This window comes from Hemicordylus capensis, chromosome 8, assembly GCF_027244095.1.
Source record: "Hemicordylus capensis ecotype Gifberg chromosome 8, rHemCap1.1.pri, whole genome shotgun sequence".
Lineage (NCBI taxonomy): Eukaryota > Metazoa > Chordata > Lepidosauria > Squamata > Cordylidae > Hemicordylus > Hemicordylus capensis.
In genome coordinates, this window is record NC_069664.1 from 17,645,319 (window position 1) to 17,664,415 (window position 19,097).

Here is a 19,097-nt window from a genome sequence, read left to right on the forward strand (position 1 = left end):
AGGGGGGCTTTTTCAGTGGTGCGGCGCTGTGTCAAACTCTGCACTGGACATGAATATGCAGCAAAGATTATCAACACCAAGAAGCTCTCAGCAAGAGGTAGACTCACTTTTGTTTGTGCAACAGACTGGGCCTTTGACATTTCAGTTAGTGGACAATTGTCTGGCAAAGTGTGCCATCGAGTCGATGTCGACTCCTGGCGACCACAGAGCCCTGTGGTTGTCTTTGTTAGAATACAGAAGTTTACCATTGCCATCTCCCGCGCAGTATGAGATGATGCCTTTCAGCATCTTCCTATATCGCTGCTGCCTGATATAGGTGTTTCCCATAGCCTGGGAAACATACCAGTGGGGATTCAAACCAGCAACCTCTTGCTCCCTATGCAAGCTACTTCCCCACTGCACCATTAGGTAGCTAACTCATGGCACTCACTTACAGTATCAGTCAGAAAAAACACAGGCTGCTGCAGTCCTTAGAGAGCAAAGGGGATGTCAGGAATGAGGACAGGATAGAAGGAAAAGTATTACAAAAGACACATGGGTGCTGTAGATATTGAGTGCTATGACCACTGCCCGTCAAAAGGGAGTTGTAGAAATACCTCTTGATACTTTTCAAATAGCTTGGGAATATTTCCTCATGTAGGCAAGCAGGGGTGGGAATTTTTTAATTATTATTTTTATTTTTTGCCATTTCCTAAATGTTGCTTTCGCCCTTGGGTGCCTTGAAACTCTAAGGATGGGATATTTATAGTTTATAGACTGGAATGAACAGGTTGGTGATGGAAATTTATGTGTGGAAGGGTATATCTGTGGGATTAATGAAGACAAAGTGAAGGAAATTGAGTTTGCTGAAGCAATGGTATAGTCAGCGGTTAACCCAAGTCTTGTGATAGCAATGCTGGGCAGAAGATGAGGATAGGATTCATTAAGCCATGTGAAGTACTAATTTTAGAGCATCTCTTAGCATCGATGAAGCACCTTCCAGTGAACTATACATTTTTTCAGATATATTGTTTTTAGAAGGAGGCTGAACCCCAAAACTTAGATATAACCTTATTATTAATTCAATTATTTAAGATGGAATTAATGGTTACCTTTCTGACAAGTCAGTATGATTAATGTGTTTTCCATGTGCATGGACAATTAGTGCAGATTTTGTCACTAAGCCAAATTAAGGAAATGTACACAATTTGTTTCTGGATGCGGACAATAAGCTGCTTTGGTGGTGAGTTGAGAGAGTTGTTTTTTTGAGCAGTGTATGCACCCAGTTTTCCTTTTAGGATAAGTGAAGTGGAAGAATGTCGATTGGGCCAGTTAATGCTTATCTACCAAACCTCATTATTCATTTTGAAAAACAATGGCTGAGATCATGGATAGAGGCAATATTCCTCTAAATATATGTTGCTGGGGCAATCACACAGAAGAATTCATGCCCTGCTTGTGGTCAGCTTCTGGTTGGCCAGGATGCTGGGCTAGCGAGAGTTTTGGTCTGAGTCGGCAAGGCTGCTCTTATGCCTCTGAGCATGGGTAGAGAGTTATTTTCATAAAGGAAAGGCGGCCTATGGTGTGTGTGCTCCTGTGCATGTGCTTAAATGGACCTAAGGATATCTTCATCTGGGCATTTTCCTTCTGATAGGAAGAAATTTGTAAGAGGATGGCGTGATTGTGTGTGTGTGTGTGTGTGTGTGTGTGTGTGTGTGTACAAAGTAAATTATTGAATAATCTTTTTATCTTAAGCAGTGTTACTTGGAGAGTAGGGAGATGGGAATGGCTTACATATCGTGCGGTGTCCTGCAGGTGTTGTAAACTGCACTGTGCTCGTAGCACAGTGTGGAGGCAGAGGCAGTTGCACAAGAGTGCTCTTGCACAGATGCAGGAAATTGCACGGACACAGTTGCATGATGGACAGCCATTCTTGTCAGTGGCCTTCCATTGTGCAACTGCTTTTGTGCAATTTCCTGCATTTATGCAAAAACGCTGTTTTACGAGCTTGCAGCAGTTCCTGTGGTGCTTACATCACCTGCAGGACACTGCGCAGTATGTGAGCCAATGAAAACACCGAACACAAAATCCTTGTAGGTTGGCAAGTCTTAAGGGCAAAGACGCAACCAAGCCCCCATGGCCAGGCATAAAGAAATGCTGGCTCAGTTTATCAACTAGACAAAATATTTTACTCGTCAAGCTATGTTGGTACATTTTACTCGTCAAGCTACATTGGCTCTTCAGGACCTTTTTCACTCATCAGGCATTGTTTTTCACTCGTCACAGACTAGTAGACTAGTGGATTTCTGCAGCCCTGCTTGGAAAGGCTCAGAGTTCTGCTTTGACACATTTATACCTGCACACAGCCAGGCCTAGAAGGCCCCATTTGAAGGTCTCACAACCCTTTCCTCCATGGCCTTAAGGAGACTTTCCTTATCGACACTGTGATAAACTGGAGGCAGAGTATCAGTAGGGTTAAAACAAAATTGCTAATTGGATTAGTGGGGTTTAGGTATGAGGAGAAACTGAGACTGAGATTACTGAGATTAGAGACAGCTGATTGGAAATGGACTCGACTGAAGTGTTTAAATGGAGCTCAGCATTATTATGGGGCTAAATTCAGTGATCTGTGTTAGGGCAGAAAGACTGACAGGGTTAAGTTAATGAGGCATACTGTGCTTATAAGTAGCACTTAAGAAAAGGGTATTATGGCAAGAGCAGAGAATAGCTGCAGTCGAGTGACAGATAAGGGACTGGAGTCAAGTAGCGTTAATGCACTTAAACAAAAGTGGGTGGATGTGTTGACAATGAGAACTGTAGTCCGATCCATACAGGCCAGCTCAGGATCAGAAAAATCTGAGAAGAGAAATGGCCAAGTATTGGTTCATCCCATTCTCCCTCTTTGCCATTGTGTCAAGGCTGGTGTGTTATACAGTGGCTGACATCCAGACTAAGTTACTCAGTAGTACCAGCCAGGAGCTTACTTTAAAGGACTACTTCATTTCAGTAGGGCTTCTGCTGAGTAATGAGGATAAAAATAACCATGTATGTCGCCCTGGGATCTAAATGTGAAAATAAATAAATAATACGGTCAGGATGTCAGCCAGTGAGTTAACTGTTTGTTGCCCTCTTAAGTTACCCTGCCTCCAGACATCCCCCTCCCTCTCTAGGAGAAATCCTGCTTGCAGGCCTTTGTCCGGAACCCTGTTGGGAAGCAGTAGAGAACCTTGTTAATAAATCACAAGTTACCATCACTTGTGTAGAGCCTGAATTTAGTAGTCAAGGTTTGGTAGACAACACAGTGGGCCACCTTTCCAGGTTGAATATTGCAGGCCTAAATTTTGTAGGAAGGGGTACCGGTGAGTCTCTCCTTCCCCACAGTTTCAGACCCAAATCAGACATAATGGGCTGATAATGTCTAACCTGTTCACGTATAAAGCAGAGTTGAGTGTGTGTGTTTCTTATACCCATACTCTCAAACTTTCTCTGTTTACCAGGGGCAGCCCATATTTTCTGATATTTGATTGATTAAGTGCCGTCAAGTCGGTGTCAACGCTTAGCGACCACATAGATAGATTCTCTCCAGGATGATCTGTCTTCAACTTGGCCTTTAAGGTCTCCCAGTGGTGTATTCATGGCTGTCATAATCGAGTCCATCCATCTTGCTGCTGGTCATCCTCTTCTTCTCTTTCCTTCCACTTTCCCCAGCATGATGGACTTCTCAAGGGAGCTGGGTTTTTGCATAATGTGTCTGAAGTTTGAGCCTGGTCATTTGTACCTCGAGTGAAAATTTGGGATTGATTTGTTCTATGATCCATTGGTTTGTTTTCCTGGCTGTCAATGGTATCCTCAAAAGTGTTCTCCAACACCAAAGTTCAAAAGCGTCAATGTTTTTTTATCTTGCTTCTTCCAAGTCCAGCTTTCGTATCCATAGAGTGCCATGAGAAAAGCCTCCTGGTAAAATCATTGTCCCTATTTTTGCATTTGGGGAAAATGCATTGTTAAAGTGCTCTTTGTTTGAGTCACACACATGAACAGTAAGGCACCAAGCTATGCATAATCTGAATTTCTCACACTGCAGACATTGTGTGTGGTATAGCTATATATTGAATTTGTTAAGAACATATTGTAGGATAATTATGCTTTTTTGCATATTGTAGGATGCTTTTATATATTTAACAAAAGAACAATCATCCTCTTGGCATTAAAGTCAGCTGAGGACAGGCTGTTACAGAGTAAATGACAACAGGCAGTAAGGAACCGTCAACAATGGACAGCATCCAGACATGAATGGAAAATGTTCTGTTCTCACAAGGCTGATTTTCACTGATCCTGCCTTCCCTCTGCAAGTGACTGCCCCAAGGGTTTGGGGAACCTCAAGAATGGATTTTTAGGGGGCCCGAGGAAGGTAGCAGAGAGAAGGGGGGAGGATTGGCAAGAATTGTGCCTCTCTCCTTGTGCATACAGAGCATCTTCCACTCACAGAAGTCACTGGGCACATTGCTTTCCAGTGTGTCAGTAATGGATATAGCTCATGAAGGGATATCGCTCATGATGTTGGTATTCTTGGTATACTAATAGAGCCATTGCAAGCATACGCCTATTTCCATTGCTGAAATGTTGGAGGGTATGGGGTCTGTCTTTAATCATAAAAGGTGTGCATGGGAGAGGGGCACTGGACTTCCTCCTATGCTTTACCTCTTTGCAGTTAGGAATATAGAAGGCTGCCTTATATTGAGTCAGAACTTTAGTCCTTCTAGGTCAGTATTGTCTACATTGACTGGCAGCAGCTGTCCAAGGTTTCAGGCAGGAGTCTTTCCCACACCTACCTGGAGATATCAGGGCTTGATCTTGGGACCTTCTGCATGCAAAGCAGATGCTCCGCCACTGAGCTGCAGCCCCATCTCTGGCTGATTGCTCTAGCGAGGCAAAGTTATGGAAAAGTGTGGGTTCATTGTGAATGTCAAGTTATATTGAAGATTACATTGCAAGAAACTCTGTATACCCCTGAGGAGTAATTGCACGTGTCAAGGAGGAGACGGGCCACTCTCCCACTCTCCCTCAATGGCCCCCTGCTGACTTCTTTCTTCCTCAGATGTTATTGTGCTATATGTTTTCCTGGGATGTTTACAAGGCGCCTCCTGCAACAGCAGCCAAGTCACCTGAGCTGAGGTGAGAACTCTTATCATCACATCTCCCTTGCTGTTGTTGCACCTGCTGCTGCAGAGAAACAGCAGCAAGGCCTTGTGGTGTGCACAGAACTGGTGCCTGCCAGTTCGAAGTTTGCGGGGTGTGTGTGTGTCTCTCTTTAGGGATGGGGGGGAGAGTGCTCTTACCCCTCCCGCCACATTTTCCCCATAGGCACTGCCTTTTAAAATGGTCAGGCGGGGTGGTAGCTTGCTGCCTGGGTTCCTCCTTGGACTGGAGGCGACTGGAAGTTGCCACTGCGTGTGTGCACACACAGCAGCAACTTCAGATCACTTCTGGTCCGAGGAGGAACCGGGGCAGCAAGGAGGTAAGCAAGGAGGTAAGATGGTCCACCCCGCTGGACCATTTTAAAAGGCAGCACCGGCAGGGGAAATGCGGCGGGAGGGGTAAGAGCACCCTCCCCCATCCTTAAAGAGACCCCCCCCCCTTTGTACCAGCTGAACCACCAGGCTTTCGAACTGGTAAAGGGCCTCCAAAGCGGTCCATAAGGACCTCCGAACCGGTCCGTGCACATCCCTAGCCAGGGCCGCTATTAGATGGGATCATCCTGGTAATTACAGGCCAATTAGCAAGATATTGATCCTGTTCAAAACTGGGGGGGGGGGAATTAATTAACCATTAAAGAACAAATATCCAAGTAAGGCTAGCCACCAATGTTTGGGGGGGAAATGGATGTCACCACACAATCCTGAGTTTGTTTACAAAGAAATAGGAAGCCGAAAGAAATACATGCCTTTCTAGGACTTCTGTTATTGATCCAGGCCCTTTTCTACACCAGAGTCCTTTAGTGTTGCTGAAGCATTGATCAATAATCTGGAAATGCAATTAAAATTGTGCTTCCATACAGCACTTAATAGAGCCCTTTATCCTCATTAATATCTCATGATGTTTGTCTTCATGGAAGAGGTGAAAGTGGCTGGTATTGCTGACCTATTGCAGCCCTGCTGCAGCAAGATCATAAGAATCTTTACTCAGAAGTAAATCTGATTTAGTGCAGCAGGATTCACTGCTTGAATAATGTGCTTAAGATTGCAGCCTTTTCTACACTGGATTATATCTATCTATCTATCTATCTATCTATCTATCTATCTATCTTTCTATCTATCTATCAGTGCTTGTGCTCCAACAAAAAAAAATGATGGGAAAGCCTTAATGACTGCCTTTGTACTGAGTTTTAAAATGGGGGAAGGAAGGGATTCTAAGAGTGTTTACTACATGCTAAGTCTCATTCAGTGCAGTAAGGCTTACTCCCTAGAAAGTGCCCTGATTAATACAACCATTTCAATCTAGGTTTAATGTGAGTTACCAACATTAGTAGCCACCTAATGACATAGTGGGGACATGACCTGATTAGCAAGTCAGAGGTTGCTGGTTTGAATCCCCACTGGTATGTTCCCCAGACTGTGGGAAGCACCTATATTGGGCAGCAGCGATATAGGAAGATGCTGAAAGGCATCATTTCAGACTGCGTGGGAGATGGCAAAGGTAAACCCTTCCTGTATTCTACCAAAGACAACCACAGGGCTCTGAAGTCGCCAGGAGTTGACATCGACTCAACGGCACACTTTAATTTTACTTTCACTTTCACTTTATTTTACTTTACCGACATTAGTAATATTGTGTGAACCCCTGCCACTGTGGGGATTCATCTTGGGTCATAAACCATCTCAGCGTGGGTTCACATAATCACTCTAGTGTCTGTAAAGTAACCCACATTAAATCTAGATTCAAGTATTTGTGTGAACCGGGCCACTTTCTAGGGATTAAGCCTAGTATGTTTTAGCTTGGATTCTCCTGTTGCTAACTTTGCAAATGCAGAGATGAGTGTTGGTGATCCGAGGCTGCCCCCCTCTCCCTGCCTCATGCCCGGATGTGCTGGGGCAGCCCCAGGAAAAGAAGGAGAAAGGGTCATGCCCTCTAGTGTTTCCCTGATGAAAATAGGGACATGCCTATGAATGGCTATAAGCATACCACAAATGGAAAGCAGGTCATCAAATGCATTTGATGACATTATCCCAGATTACCAAATCAGATGAGCCAAGCCCATACCTTCCAATATTTTGCAGATGAAAATACAGTAATATCCAACCGATTCTCATGCCCAAAGAAGGATGACTGCCCAAGCCCCACACCCAACTGTTACGCATTCCTGAAGACTGGATTCCATCTGTGCATTCCTTAGTGCCTTAGTGTTGTGCACCTTCTGACATGCAGGTGCGCTAGAGACAGGTGCTTCCACCCACCTATTTGGAGATTTAATTTCTGGAGACTTTGGGAAGGGAGTGGAATCATGGAAAATGACAACCTTAGCAATTTGGATGAAAAAAGTTGAATAAGGCGTTCCCAGGAAACAAGAATAGGGACAATGATTTTTCAAGGACAGATTCCAGAAACTAGCCGCTGTCCTGGGTAATAGGGGCAACTGGAGCCTAGGAAGGGTGTGTGTGTGTAGTCCAAATGACTGCCAGCCCTTTGGGCTGCTCTGCTCCCTCTTCAAGAGCCAAAACAGGGTGGGGGGTGGCACATGTGCACAGACATGCATGCGTGCACACATACACTCCAGTAGGGCTCTTTCTGCTCAGATATTCCCGCTGAGATCTCCATACAGACATGAAGAAGCTCTCAGTTTGCGTGGCCACAGTAGTGGTCACACAGCTGAGGGAGGGAGGGAGATTTTTTGCAGCACCTCTTGGGCTGGGGTTCAGAATGCTTTACTCACCCAGCCAACCTCGGATAGCTTCCAGCCCTTCCTGAGGCTATCAAGCAGGCATAGTCCAGGGCTTCCCAACAGCCTTAAGGTTTTGAGGTTTTCCTCAGTGCAAGAGAGAATTCAAAAGTTCAAATCCAAGCTGAAATCCTATACATGTTTATCTGGGAGTAAGTACTATAGAACTTTGAGGGTCGATGGTGTACACAGGGCATTCTGGCAATGTATTGATTTTCAGGATTTATTTATTTATTTATTTATTTTATTTTTACATTTATATCCCGCTCTTCCTCCAAGGAGCCCAGAGCGGTGTACTACATACTTGAGTTTCTCCTCACAACAACCCTGTGAAGTAGGTTAGGCTGAGAGAGAAGTGACTGGCCCAGAGTCACCCAGCTAGTTTCATGGCTGAATGGGGATTTGAACTCAGGTTTCCCTGGTCCTAGTCCAGCACTCTAACCACTACACCACACTGGCTCACTTTATGCCCCACCTTTCCCAGAAAAACCAGTCCAAGGCAGCTAACAATAATACATAATACAGTAAAGTCTGCAATATAAAGCTATAATTGTATTCCTTTGTCAAACTCCCACCCAGATTTTCTTTTACTTTTCCCATGATTGTCCCAGAGCTGGATATTCTGTTATCTAATGATATGCATCTCTTTAAGATGATATGCATTTGTTTCCTTTGTTTGAACAGTATTCCTTTGTTTAGAAGCACTTGTGGGACTGTTATTGTTCAATAATTCATGATGTTCACTTGACATTTTTCCCCCATGAAGTTGGCATGTCCTTGGTCCCTCCTAAATCCAAGGATTTAGTAATATAAACACAAGATTTAATCATGTTGGAGTGACATGACTAAGGGCCAAATGCTGTCATCAACACTGATGGGCTTAACTTTTGTTTCAAAATTAGCAACTGGATTGAGTCCATTGTGTGTATATGGGATTAGGGTTTGGATTAAGCCCCCCCATGCTGCTCCACATTTTTTATCCATGGGAGACTGTTCAGCTGCTGCTTTTGAAGCAAAAGTTAAGCCCACCAGAGAAAATGACAGCTGTAACATAATGTGCAGTTTAGTTCTAAGTGGCAATGAAGGATGAAATACACTTGAAATGCACACACCTATGAATTTCGATTCCTTAAAGGTCAGGTTGGTTCTGAGTTTCTGTTGGTTTCTTGGATATAGAGCAAGGATGGGCTGACTTTGATCTTTCATGGTTTACTAGACCAGAGATTCTTAACCTTGGGCCCCCAGATGGTGATGGACTGCAATTCCCACCATCCCCATGTCCACAGTGGACATGGCTGGGTGTTGTAGTCCATCAACACCTGGGGGCCTAAGACTAAGGAACCCTGTACTAGACTGATGGGATTCATTAATGGGTATTAAATTGTCAAAGCAAGACCGCCTTCAGGACAGTCTCTCCACCTTCAGGACCGCCTCTCCCATCCAACTTTGACCTGCCCTGTGAGGTCATCTTGGGTGGGCCTTCTCAGAGTTCTTGGCCCAGGGGAGGTACATGGGGCCTGAGCTCATGGGAAGGCCTTCTCTGTTGTAGCCCCCTCCTTATGGAACACTCTGCCTCCTGAGATTTGTAATGCCCCCTTCCTTCTGTCCTATTTTGCCAGGCTTTTAGTTTTTAACGTGTGTGTGTGTGGGGGGGAGGGGTTATTTTCCCTTTTTCTTTCTCCCCCACTTCTTCTCTTGTCTTTGTTGTTGTTTTAATTTATGTAAACTGCCTCGAATCTAAGGAAGTCAGGGGGTCAATAATAAATAAATAAATAAATAAATAAATAAATAAATAAATAAATAAATAAAGCGAGAGTACAGACTAAGGGTTTAGTTAAGGTACAACTAACCGTCTTTACATGATCCTGAGAAAATATTAGAGATCAGCTCCTTGAACGGGGTGCTAATAGCCCATGGTGCAGTCTTCAAAATTCTCATTTTGGTAACGTTATTATAAGAGACAGAAGTTTCTTGCAGTATCTGGCTAACATTATCCGTCCACTACTGAGAGAGGCTTCCACAATGTTATGCTTCCAACTATACCCACGGCAGATCTTGAAGGGAGATTCTGCAAACTTCCAGTGGAGCAGCGCCTCTGTCCCTGTGGCAATGGCCAAGTGGAGGACCTTATCCACTATGTTTTACACTGTCCCATCTGTGATGGGACGGATTATAGATAAATTTAAGGGTTTGGATGCGGAATCTTTGACTTACCTTCTTGCCGATATGTTTCCATTGTCAAGTTGCCACTTTTGCTTTACTTTCTTTTAAACTTAGAAAGAAATGTATAGCTGCCATGCTCTTTCCTAAATTGTAGCATTGATCTTTGTTTAAGTAGACTGTTGTTGAAGTAATTCTATGGTATGCAGAGTTCTTTCTGGTTTCTCTTTTATGTTACGTTCTATGTTATGCTATGCTAAGCTATGTTGTGACCTGTGGTCACAACTATAAGCTTATTGCTTACTTCCCTCACATGATCCTGAGTGTCCATTCTTGCTTAAAGTGAGATGTTCCTTGCTGGGCCAAATCAACATCCTCTTAGTCAATCAGACTTTGCAGGAACCTTAGAATTAGAAATTGGCAAATGTTTGGTGGTTCATGGGCAAGTGATCTACGGATCCACCATGGTCTACTGTCTGTCCACCCCTAATATATAGGTTTCAAGAAAACAATAACAACTCTGAAAGGAATAATATTTATATAGAACACTCTTAATTAAAATTGGAACCCTTTGTTCAGATTTCATTATGAGAGTGTGAATGGAAGGAAATATCTGAGAGGGGTGGACGCCATAGCTTATGGGTAGAGCATCTGCTTTGCATACAGAAGGTCCCAGGTGTTCAGTCCCTGGCAGCATCTCCAGGTAGGGCTCGGAGAGATTCCTGCCTGGAACCTTGAAGAGCTGTTGCCAGTCAGTGTAAACAATTCTGAGCTAAATAGACCAGTAGTCCTTATAGACCAGGAACACGAGCTTCCTATGTTCCTATAAGGTACACAATGAGATGTTTATTAGCACCCTTTCAGTTCAATTTTTATGTAAACAGTTTTACTCCCTGCAATTCTGAAGTTACATATTTCCCCATTACAGTCTGGACTCATATGCTGTCAGTTTCTATATGTCAAAAGTATATGCTTCTACTTTCTCATGCCAAAATATTTTTAGACATTTTTGAAGGGCTATGGAAATGTATGTAAAGTGATACAGCAAAAGGAAACTAACAAAAAGACATCTTTAGAAGGAGATTATTTTGCCAGAAATGGTCCATCTATGTCAATCCAAACTATAAGAATCTGGACATTGTCTTCTAAGAAATGGGCTCTTGGAATAATCATATAACGACAACAGGTCTGAAGCCCACAAGAACTTCATAGGTCAGGGCCCAGTGTTCTCAGACTTGAGGCCCCAGATGTTGTTGGACTACAACACCCATCATCCTTGTGACTGAGATGATGGGAATTGTAGCCCAACAATATCTGGGAACCGAAGTTTGAGAACCCTTGTCATAGGTCCTTTTGGTTTTTAATGGAGGAAAAGGAAATAATTTGATGTTTCCAGCATATAGGCAAGGTGCTGTAGGGAGCAGAAATTTGGGATCTCACAAATGTTTTCAAATTGAGGTTTCAAATTGAGAATAAAATCCTGGTTATCTATCAGGTACCCCCACTTCAGGTAATGGTGGAGGTGGCTTACATACAGTTACATGCACGCTCCACTTCCCTGAGTGTTTAGAAGTTCCAAGAGGCTCTACTACCTGGGTTTGGCCTTCCGTGGAGGAGAGATTACAGGAGACTTGTGGTGTCTTTCTTATATTTGGTTTATTTGCAGATATCTAAGTTGAGCATGAGGTGGAAGAAAGCAATATGCACACTTGCCTAGGGAGCAAGAGGTTGCTGGTACGAATCCCTGCTGGTATGTTTCCCAGACTATGGGATTCAGAAACACCTATATTGGGCAGCAACGATCTAGGAATATGCTGAAAGGCATCCTCTAATACTGCACGGGAGATGGCAATGGTAAACCCCTCCTGTATTCTATTTCTGCCAAAGAAAACCACATGGCTCTGAGGTCACCAGGAGTCGACACCAACTCAACGGCACAACTTTACTTTATCAGTCAGCAGCAGATCACATCATGCTTTGGGACCTCTGCATCCGAAAGACGCCTTCCATCTCCTTTCAGCTCAGTCTCTGTCTCTGTCTGTGTTGCAGTCTTTGTCTGCCTCACTCATAAGCTGCCTGTCTGCGGTTTCCTTGCATGGACCACACACACATTCCTGGCTAGGTGAATGAGTCACTCTTGATGACTTCCCCCATTCAGAGAGGTCTCTGCACAAATCTCGACCATTAGCACACCAAGAAACATAAACCTCTCTTCCCCTCAGCCATTAAGGCATATTAGCATTCCTTTATCAGGTCTCCAGGCACATTGACAAGGCATCACTTTGGGGCCAAACCATAGGCAAAATAATCACATAAAGTTACCTCCATCTTGTAAGCATATAATAGGGAATAAGCTGTCATCAGACTATAATAACTGGTTGAAACTTTGGTCAAAACTGGGCTCTCCACTGCCATCAATGCCTCCTGGGTCAGACGAGCGATAGGAATAATTGGTCAGCTGAGTGTTTTAGATAGATATATCACACAATGGCAGCACTTGACAAATCTCAGGCGCCAGGGAGGTAGAGTTATTTAATAAGATTTTAATTTGTCCCAAGGAGCCCGGTTTCAGTTCTGAGTATTTTACTTGTAAAGGGGATAAAGAGAAGCCCATTTACTTTCCCCCTCCACAATGTCTGACACGAAGTCCTGTAATTTTGTCAAGTGGCCATTGTCTGACTCCCAGAAAGAAAATTTATCATGCTCTCCAGTATGGGCTGAACTTTCCCCTGCCTCTTCTTTCTGCCTTGCAACCATTGCGCCCCAGCTAATCCCCCCCACACACACACCAGGAGAAAAATGGCTGTGGTTCAGCCGTTGAGGGGGACTACAAACAGGGAGAGGGTTCTGCTTTCCTTGCCTGCTTGCTTGGGCTGCACTTCCCACCCCATCCCCAGCTTTATATAAATTCAGCAGGATCTGGGTTGGATCTGCTGCTGTCGCATTTAGTTTGATCTTAAGAAATATGAACACAGGCCTGAGTGGTAGTTAGGAACAAATGATTGGGCTCGGCTGTACAACAGGGCATGACTCAGATTCATTTTTCTGTAGAGTACTCTTATATAAAAGAACTCCATAATTTTGAGAGATGTTTTCGTGAGCCAATATTCTGTTCATTGCACTGAGTCTTGACTGTGCTAAGGCTTCAAACACCTCAATATGTAGCTGGCGATTGTTTAAAAATACATGTAAATCTGTACTTTTGTGGCTTTCAAGCAGTCAAGGTCTTTCTGGGTTGTTATGCTGTTGTACCTATAGCCCTTTGAATAAATCTGTTTATCTAAATTTATATACTGCCCTTTGTCAATTGTTGACTAGTTTGTTATCTGGGCTTTCACGTGTGAATGAGCTGATAAAATCAAAGTTCATGACAAACAGTTACAAATGCATTTCTTTGGGGTTAGCTCAACTTGGTAGTGGCTTTGTAAAGGATAATCTAGTGAATTATCTGGGAGGTAGTTTCAACTTGATGCAATAGGTCTTGCTGAAATAACGTTATGTGATCACTGAGCTTCCTCATTAACTGCTGCTATTGTATTGTAATGACCTTTGGTTAAGCAATAAATGGTGTGGATTTAGATAATCTTTTATATATTTTGCTTTCATTGTTCTTGGTGAAACCAGGATTCACTTAGTTTATCCTAGCTGAAATAGAAAAATACTGTATTATTATCCTAATCTCCTGGTTTGTGTAAGTGTTAATATTCTTCTATCGAATCTTCTGCATATGCATGTCAAGACCCTTTGCAAGCCTCACAGCCCTAGGCGAAGCAAACTTTGTTAGAGTAATTATCAGAGAGCCCATTAGGATGGTGAGCTGGGTGTCTTTCATTCTCCCATTATGTCCTCACTTTCTGGCAACTGGTTTCACACAGGTCAGCAATCCTACCACCACCCCTCCAGTCCAGAGTTTGAGCAACCTGTTACTCACATTTCAGTCCACATGACCGTAACTTTTCAGACATGGAAACATTAGCTAAAAGCAACAACAGCAATAAAAGTCAATTCCTAAGACATTAGGAGCAAGACATATTCTGAGTATGTATGCTTACTGCTCTTTACACCTTAATTTGGAGAATAATATGCACACATTTACCTTTTGACTTAACACTTCTTGCATCCAGGCATCCCTTATAATGTGTCTTACATTAAAATACCTCTAGCCTGGAAGGAAGGGAGTAGAAAGTGCCTCAACCAGGCAAGTGCCATTTCATACCTACCAACAGAAAGAACAGCCCTGAAGCAGAAAAACTGCTTTTTCTCCTGGGACCTACAAAAGGTTCTGCAGTCCTTGGGGACAGGAGCCCTCAGGCAGTTGTTAAAGGCCGATGCCAAAGGTCCCTGACCCTTTGGGGGACATGCAATTATCCTTGGCACTAGTGGTTTGGGGCTGAGAGGCAAATGTTATGGGGTTTTAGTTACAAAATAGTGGGAGAGGGATGGGCCGTAAAGTGTTGGGCAGGAAAGGGCTGCAAAAGAACCACACCACATAGTGAGGGCTAAGGTATTGGAAAGGCAGTAGTGGAGGTAATAAGAAAAAGTTAACACTATTAACTTTTTAACAGTAGAAGTAGAATGTAAACTGGTCACCTTAAATGATGCAGCGGATAAATGCTTGGCTAACAAGCAGAAGGTTGCCGGTCCGAATTCCTGCTGATACTGTATCAGGCAGCAGCGATATAGGAAGATGCTGAAAGGCATCATCTCATACTGTGTGGGAGGAGGCAATGATAAACCTCTCCTGTATTCTGGCAAAGACAACCACAGGGCTCTGTGGGCGCCAGGAGTCGAAATCGACTTGACGGCACACTTTAACTTTAGAATCTAAACTGCTAGTCACTTATTCAAACACGTATGCACAAACGTTATACTTACATTTCATCCGCTTAAGCTTTGGTGCCAAAGTTTCACTCTCAAAACATTCTTTGAGAACCTTCCCAACATTTCATCAGACTTCTAAATGAGTGTTTTGAAAATGTTCCCTCTCTGCCTTGCCATAGAACCTTAACTTGATGTGCCAGTTTCTCGGTTTCTAACACTTCAGATCTTATTTGGGGCATTTAAAGCTATTTGTAACTCTGTCGGCTGCAGATTGACACACTTATCTGCAAAGTGCTGAAAGTCAGAAGCAAGCTGCATTGTAACTTTACAGTTTTCCACAGGCCGTGGGAACAGGGAAAGAATAGTCAAAGCTGAAAGAAAACTGTATCACTGAGTAGTGATAGCGAAGGTATTGCGCCATGAGCACTTTCGATGGATGTTGTGCAGCCTAGTAGTGTACAGGTTATGCTGAGAGGGTGTACATGCACTGACGTTCGCAAATGTGGAGTCCAAGAATAATCCTGATCAAAGGATTGTGGATGAACGTCTGCAGAGGGCTTGTGGTGATCAGTTGTTTCACAGTTTAGAGTCTAGTAATGGCGCAGTGGGGAAGTAGCTTGCCTAGGGAGCAAGAGGTTGCTGGTTCGAATCCCTGCTGGTATGCTTCCCAGACGATGGGAAACACCTTTATCCGGCAGCAGCAATATAGGAAGATGCTGAAAGGCATCATCTTATACTGCACAGGAGGAGGCAATGGTAAACCCCTCCTGTATTCTACCTGTTGGAATATTATTTGCAACTTGCTCTCAAACAGCCAAAAAGCATGGTTGGTGTGCACTGATGCCTTAGCTGCGCTTGCGGAGGCTGGTAGATTCCTCCCCCCGCCCTCGCCTTGAAGATATTTTATGATGGCAATAGCTAAAAAGAATGTCCCAGAGGGGAGGGGGAGAAACCTTTAGAGTGTAAATGTGAAGTGTGGCACTTGGGAAGCAAATCGGAACCTTTAGGGTTAAAGTAACACGTTGGCTTCAGGGGCGTAACTATAACAGGGCAAGGGGAGACAGTTGTCCGGGGGCCCACTGCCTTGGGTGTGTGTGCGCAGAGGCAAGTCACATGACTGACTCTGCCAGCCGCGCACCCGCCCGGGCTTCCTTCAGTTGTATTCATCCTCCGAAATTGATGTGAGTCTTAAGACCTGGAGCTACCAGAACAGCATGTCTTTCTCTGGTACCATTAAATGACTTGCATTGTCCACAATTTACAAAACCTTAAAAAAAATAATTTAGGATGATGTTCTATTGTGGCACATATGTGTTATATATATATATCCCCCCCCCATGCTTTTTGTTACCACTATTCAGCCTCATTTAAGATTTCTTTACTTCATGAGCTGAGCTTCAGTGAGGGGGGGCATTTTAAAATCTTGTCTCTGGGCCCACTCCAACCTTGCTACGCCCCTGGTTGGCTTGTATACAATGGGCAGGTGCGAAAGTTGTTTTTGGCTCAGTATATATGACAATGAATTGCCAGAAGGAGGGGCCGGCCACACCCAGAAGCTTTTTGCTAGCAAATGAATAAAGCTTTGTTTAAAACTCTGATACTGTTGACCAGTGCAAAATTACCTAACCAAGAAACAAACGACAGGGAGAATCTCTCCCTTCTAACATACCAAAGACAACCACAGGACTCTGTGGTCGCCAGGACTTGACATCGACTTGACGGCACAACTCTACCTATACTGCGCTAATGGAAGGTGCTAGGCCCAGTTTTCATGCAGTATTACTATTACTTATATACGACTTCTCGACAAAAAAGTTCTCAAAGTAGTTTGCACAGATAAAATAATAAGATGCTTCTCAGGTAGACACTAGCAACAGCCACTAAGGACTTTGTGCATCTTTGAACTGTGAATTTCTTTAGCGTGTTTTCTGTTGAATAAGTGACCTCCTCCTGCCCCAAGAGCTGCGTGCTGCTCTTCCCTCCCGCCCCCCACTTCCTCCACAATCTTGCCTGCCTCTGCAGCCTTACCTTAGTGCTGCTAGGGGTTGATTGCATGCTGCCAACCAGTTCCGTGTTTGAGTAGAAGCTGCTACCTGCCCTCTGCCACAAAGTTTTTTGGTGCAGCCCACACCCCTGATCAACAACATGGTGCCATTGTTTCTGGCCAAGTATTTACTTTTTTAGGCCGGTGGCGCTAATTTGAAATGCCATGTTTTGCATGATACATCCCGAAATTAATTTTCATGTTGGGAGAAAGCACATGCGGTACGGTGCAAATGGCCATTTGGCCTCCATTAGCCGACAGTACCTGTTTCCCAAGGAGTCTGTCAGGAATAAAATAGACAATCTGGTGGCTTTATGCACTTAAAATGTAACTTCGCAATCCAACTGTAAACCCCCCACGTTGGAAACAAACACGGGAAATGGCCCTTCAGTCTCCTCCGCTGGGAAAACTAGACTAATACCTGCCCATCAGATGGAGATGGTTGGCACTGAGTTTCCATATGCTACGTGGCTTTCTCGAGCTCTCCTGTCTCCTCCGATTGTAGTGAAGCCCCAAATTCTCTGCTTTCCTGTCCAGAGAAGAAGGTCGGCTACATTTTTACCAGTAACCGTTCATTCGCGCTGCAGTTTTATTTTGGGATCATAACCAATGCATGCTTCCCTCCGCCCTCTCCCTCTCCCCTCGCTCCTGACATGCCCCCACTCCTTGATTAGTTGCCCACCCTTCTGTATTCAAAGCAAAATGTTCCTCCTCTGGCTCAGCCGCTGTGTTAATAAGTGTCCTGGATGGCATGATGGGATTAGCATACAGCTGGGTTAATAGAGGACACTCTGAGCCACTGCAATGCAGGTAGATTGGAGCATGCTCAGTTGCACAGCTCCACTCCTCTGCCAGCAAGAACACAGCTCTGCATGTTTGACTGACAGCCCCATGCCTGGGAAGAGTTGCCCATGCCTGGCCTGTATCCAGCAGCGATTGGCTCCCGAGTCTGCCTATCAGCTGTCCAGCCTGCATGCTGCCGGACCTCTAATTTGTCTGAGCTGCTTGGGGGTTCCCTAGACTAGAGCCAGACTCTCTCCTCCTGGTTAGAGAGAGAGAGAAAGAGAAAGACAGCAGGGGTTCAGGGATTTCTCTTTCATCCTCCTTGCTTACTTGCATCTGGGAGGAAGGAGTGGAGAAACGGTCTTATTGTGATCCCTTCAGCTTTGAACATTGGTGAAGCCTACCAAGGATAGCTCGGAGATGATCCCCCGGCAAACATTCCCAGCAGAGAACAGGTTTATTCTTTTGATGAGACTAGTCCTGCTATATCATCAAATTATTGATGCCATCGATTGAGTGGATAGGGCATTTATCCTAGACACAGAAAATGCAGGAAGAAGGACGCAGCAACTTTCTAAAATGTTGGTCTGGTGAGGAAGGAGGGGTAAATAACCACAACACCCACTCCTACCTCCAGTCATATCTGGGGGAGGAACGGTGTGGGGGGAGACCAGACAGTGCATGTCCTTGAGCATGTGTGTTCACAAGGGGTCTTGTCCAGAATGCAAAAGGGCATATTTGGAATAGACAAGCAGATAGTACTGATAATAGCAGTTGAAGTATTAATTCCAAGAAGGTGTTCAGAAGGGGTCAACAACTGCAGTACTTTGATACATGAATGAGAGCTGATATGCTTGCTGGGGAATGACTCCAGATGCTGCATCAGTTCCTAAGGGAGTGTCTGACAGTGACCTGGTTTGGATTGCTACCTCTTGTTTACAGAAATGCTGGCTCCCAGAACTAAGTTTCTTCCATCCCAAGCACAAGTCTGACCCAGAGGCAAAGTGCCCCCTGAGTAGAGTTGCCATGCCCATGAATTTTGGGTTTCACCTGGATGTTAAGCATCTCACCCAGATTGCTTAGCCTGCCCAGATTTGCCTGGATTTCCTTTAATTTAATTTTTTAAGCTAAGCTCTAGTCCTTGTAGAAGCAGCGTTATGGAGCAAAATGTGCAGTCACTATTCTGCTCAAAAATTATTTTCAAGCCAATTTACATAGGAACATAGGAAGCTGCCATATACTAAGTCAGATCATGGGCTATCTAGCTTAGTATTGTCTACACAGACTGGCAGTGGCTTCTCCAAGGTTTCAGGCAGGAATCTCTCTCAGCCCTATCTTGGAGATGCTTTCAGGGAGGGAACTTGGAACCTTCTGCTC

The 19,097-nt window shown here is 44.2% G+C and overlaps 1 protein-coding gene across 27 annotated transcripts in view; it reads left to right on the forward strand.

Annotated features, from left to right (window-relative positions):
- Positions 1 to 19,097, forward strand: part of CAMK2B (calcium/calmodulin dependent protein kinase II beta) — a 214,985-nt gene that overhangs the window by 51,461 nt on the left and 144,427 nt on the right. For all 27 annotated transcript variants that reach the window (XM_053269266.1, XM_053269273.1, XM_053269269.1 and 24 more), the window contains exon 2: positions 3 to 97. In XM_053269266.1, coding sequence (XP_053125241.1) covers positions 3 to 97 — 95 coding nt within the window. The remainder of the gene's footprint in view (positions 1 to 2; positions 98 to 19,097) is intronic.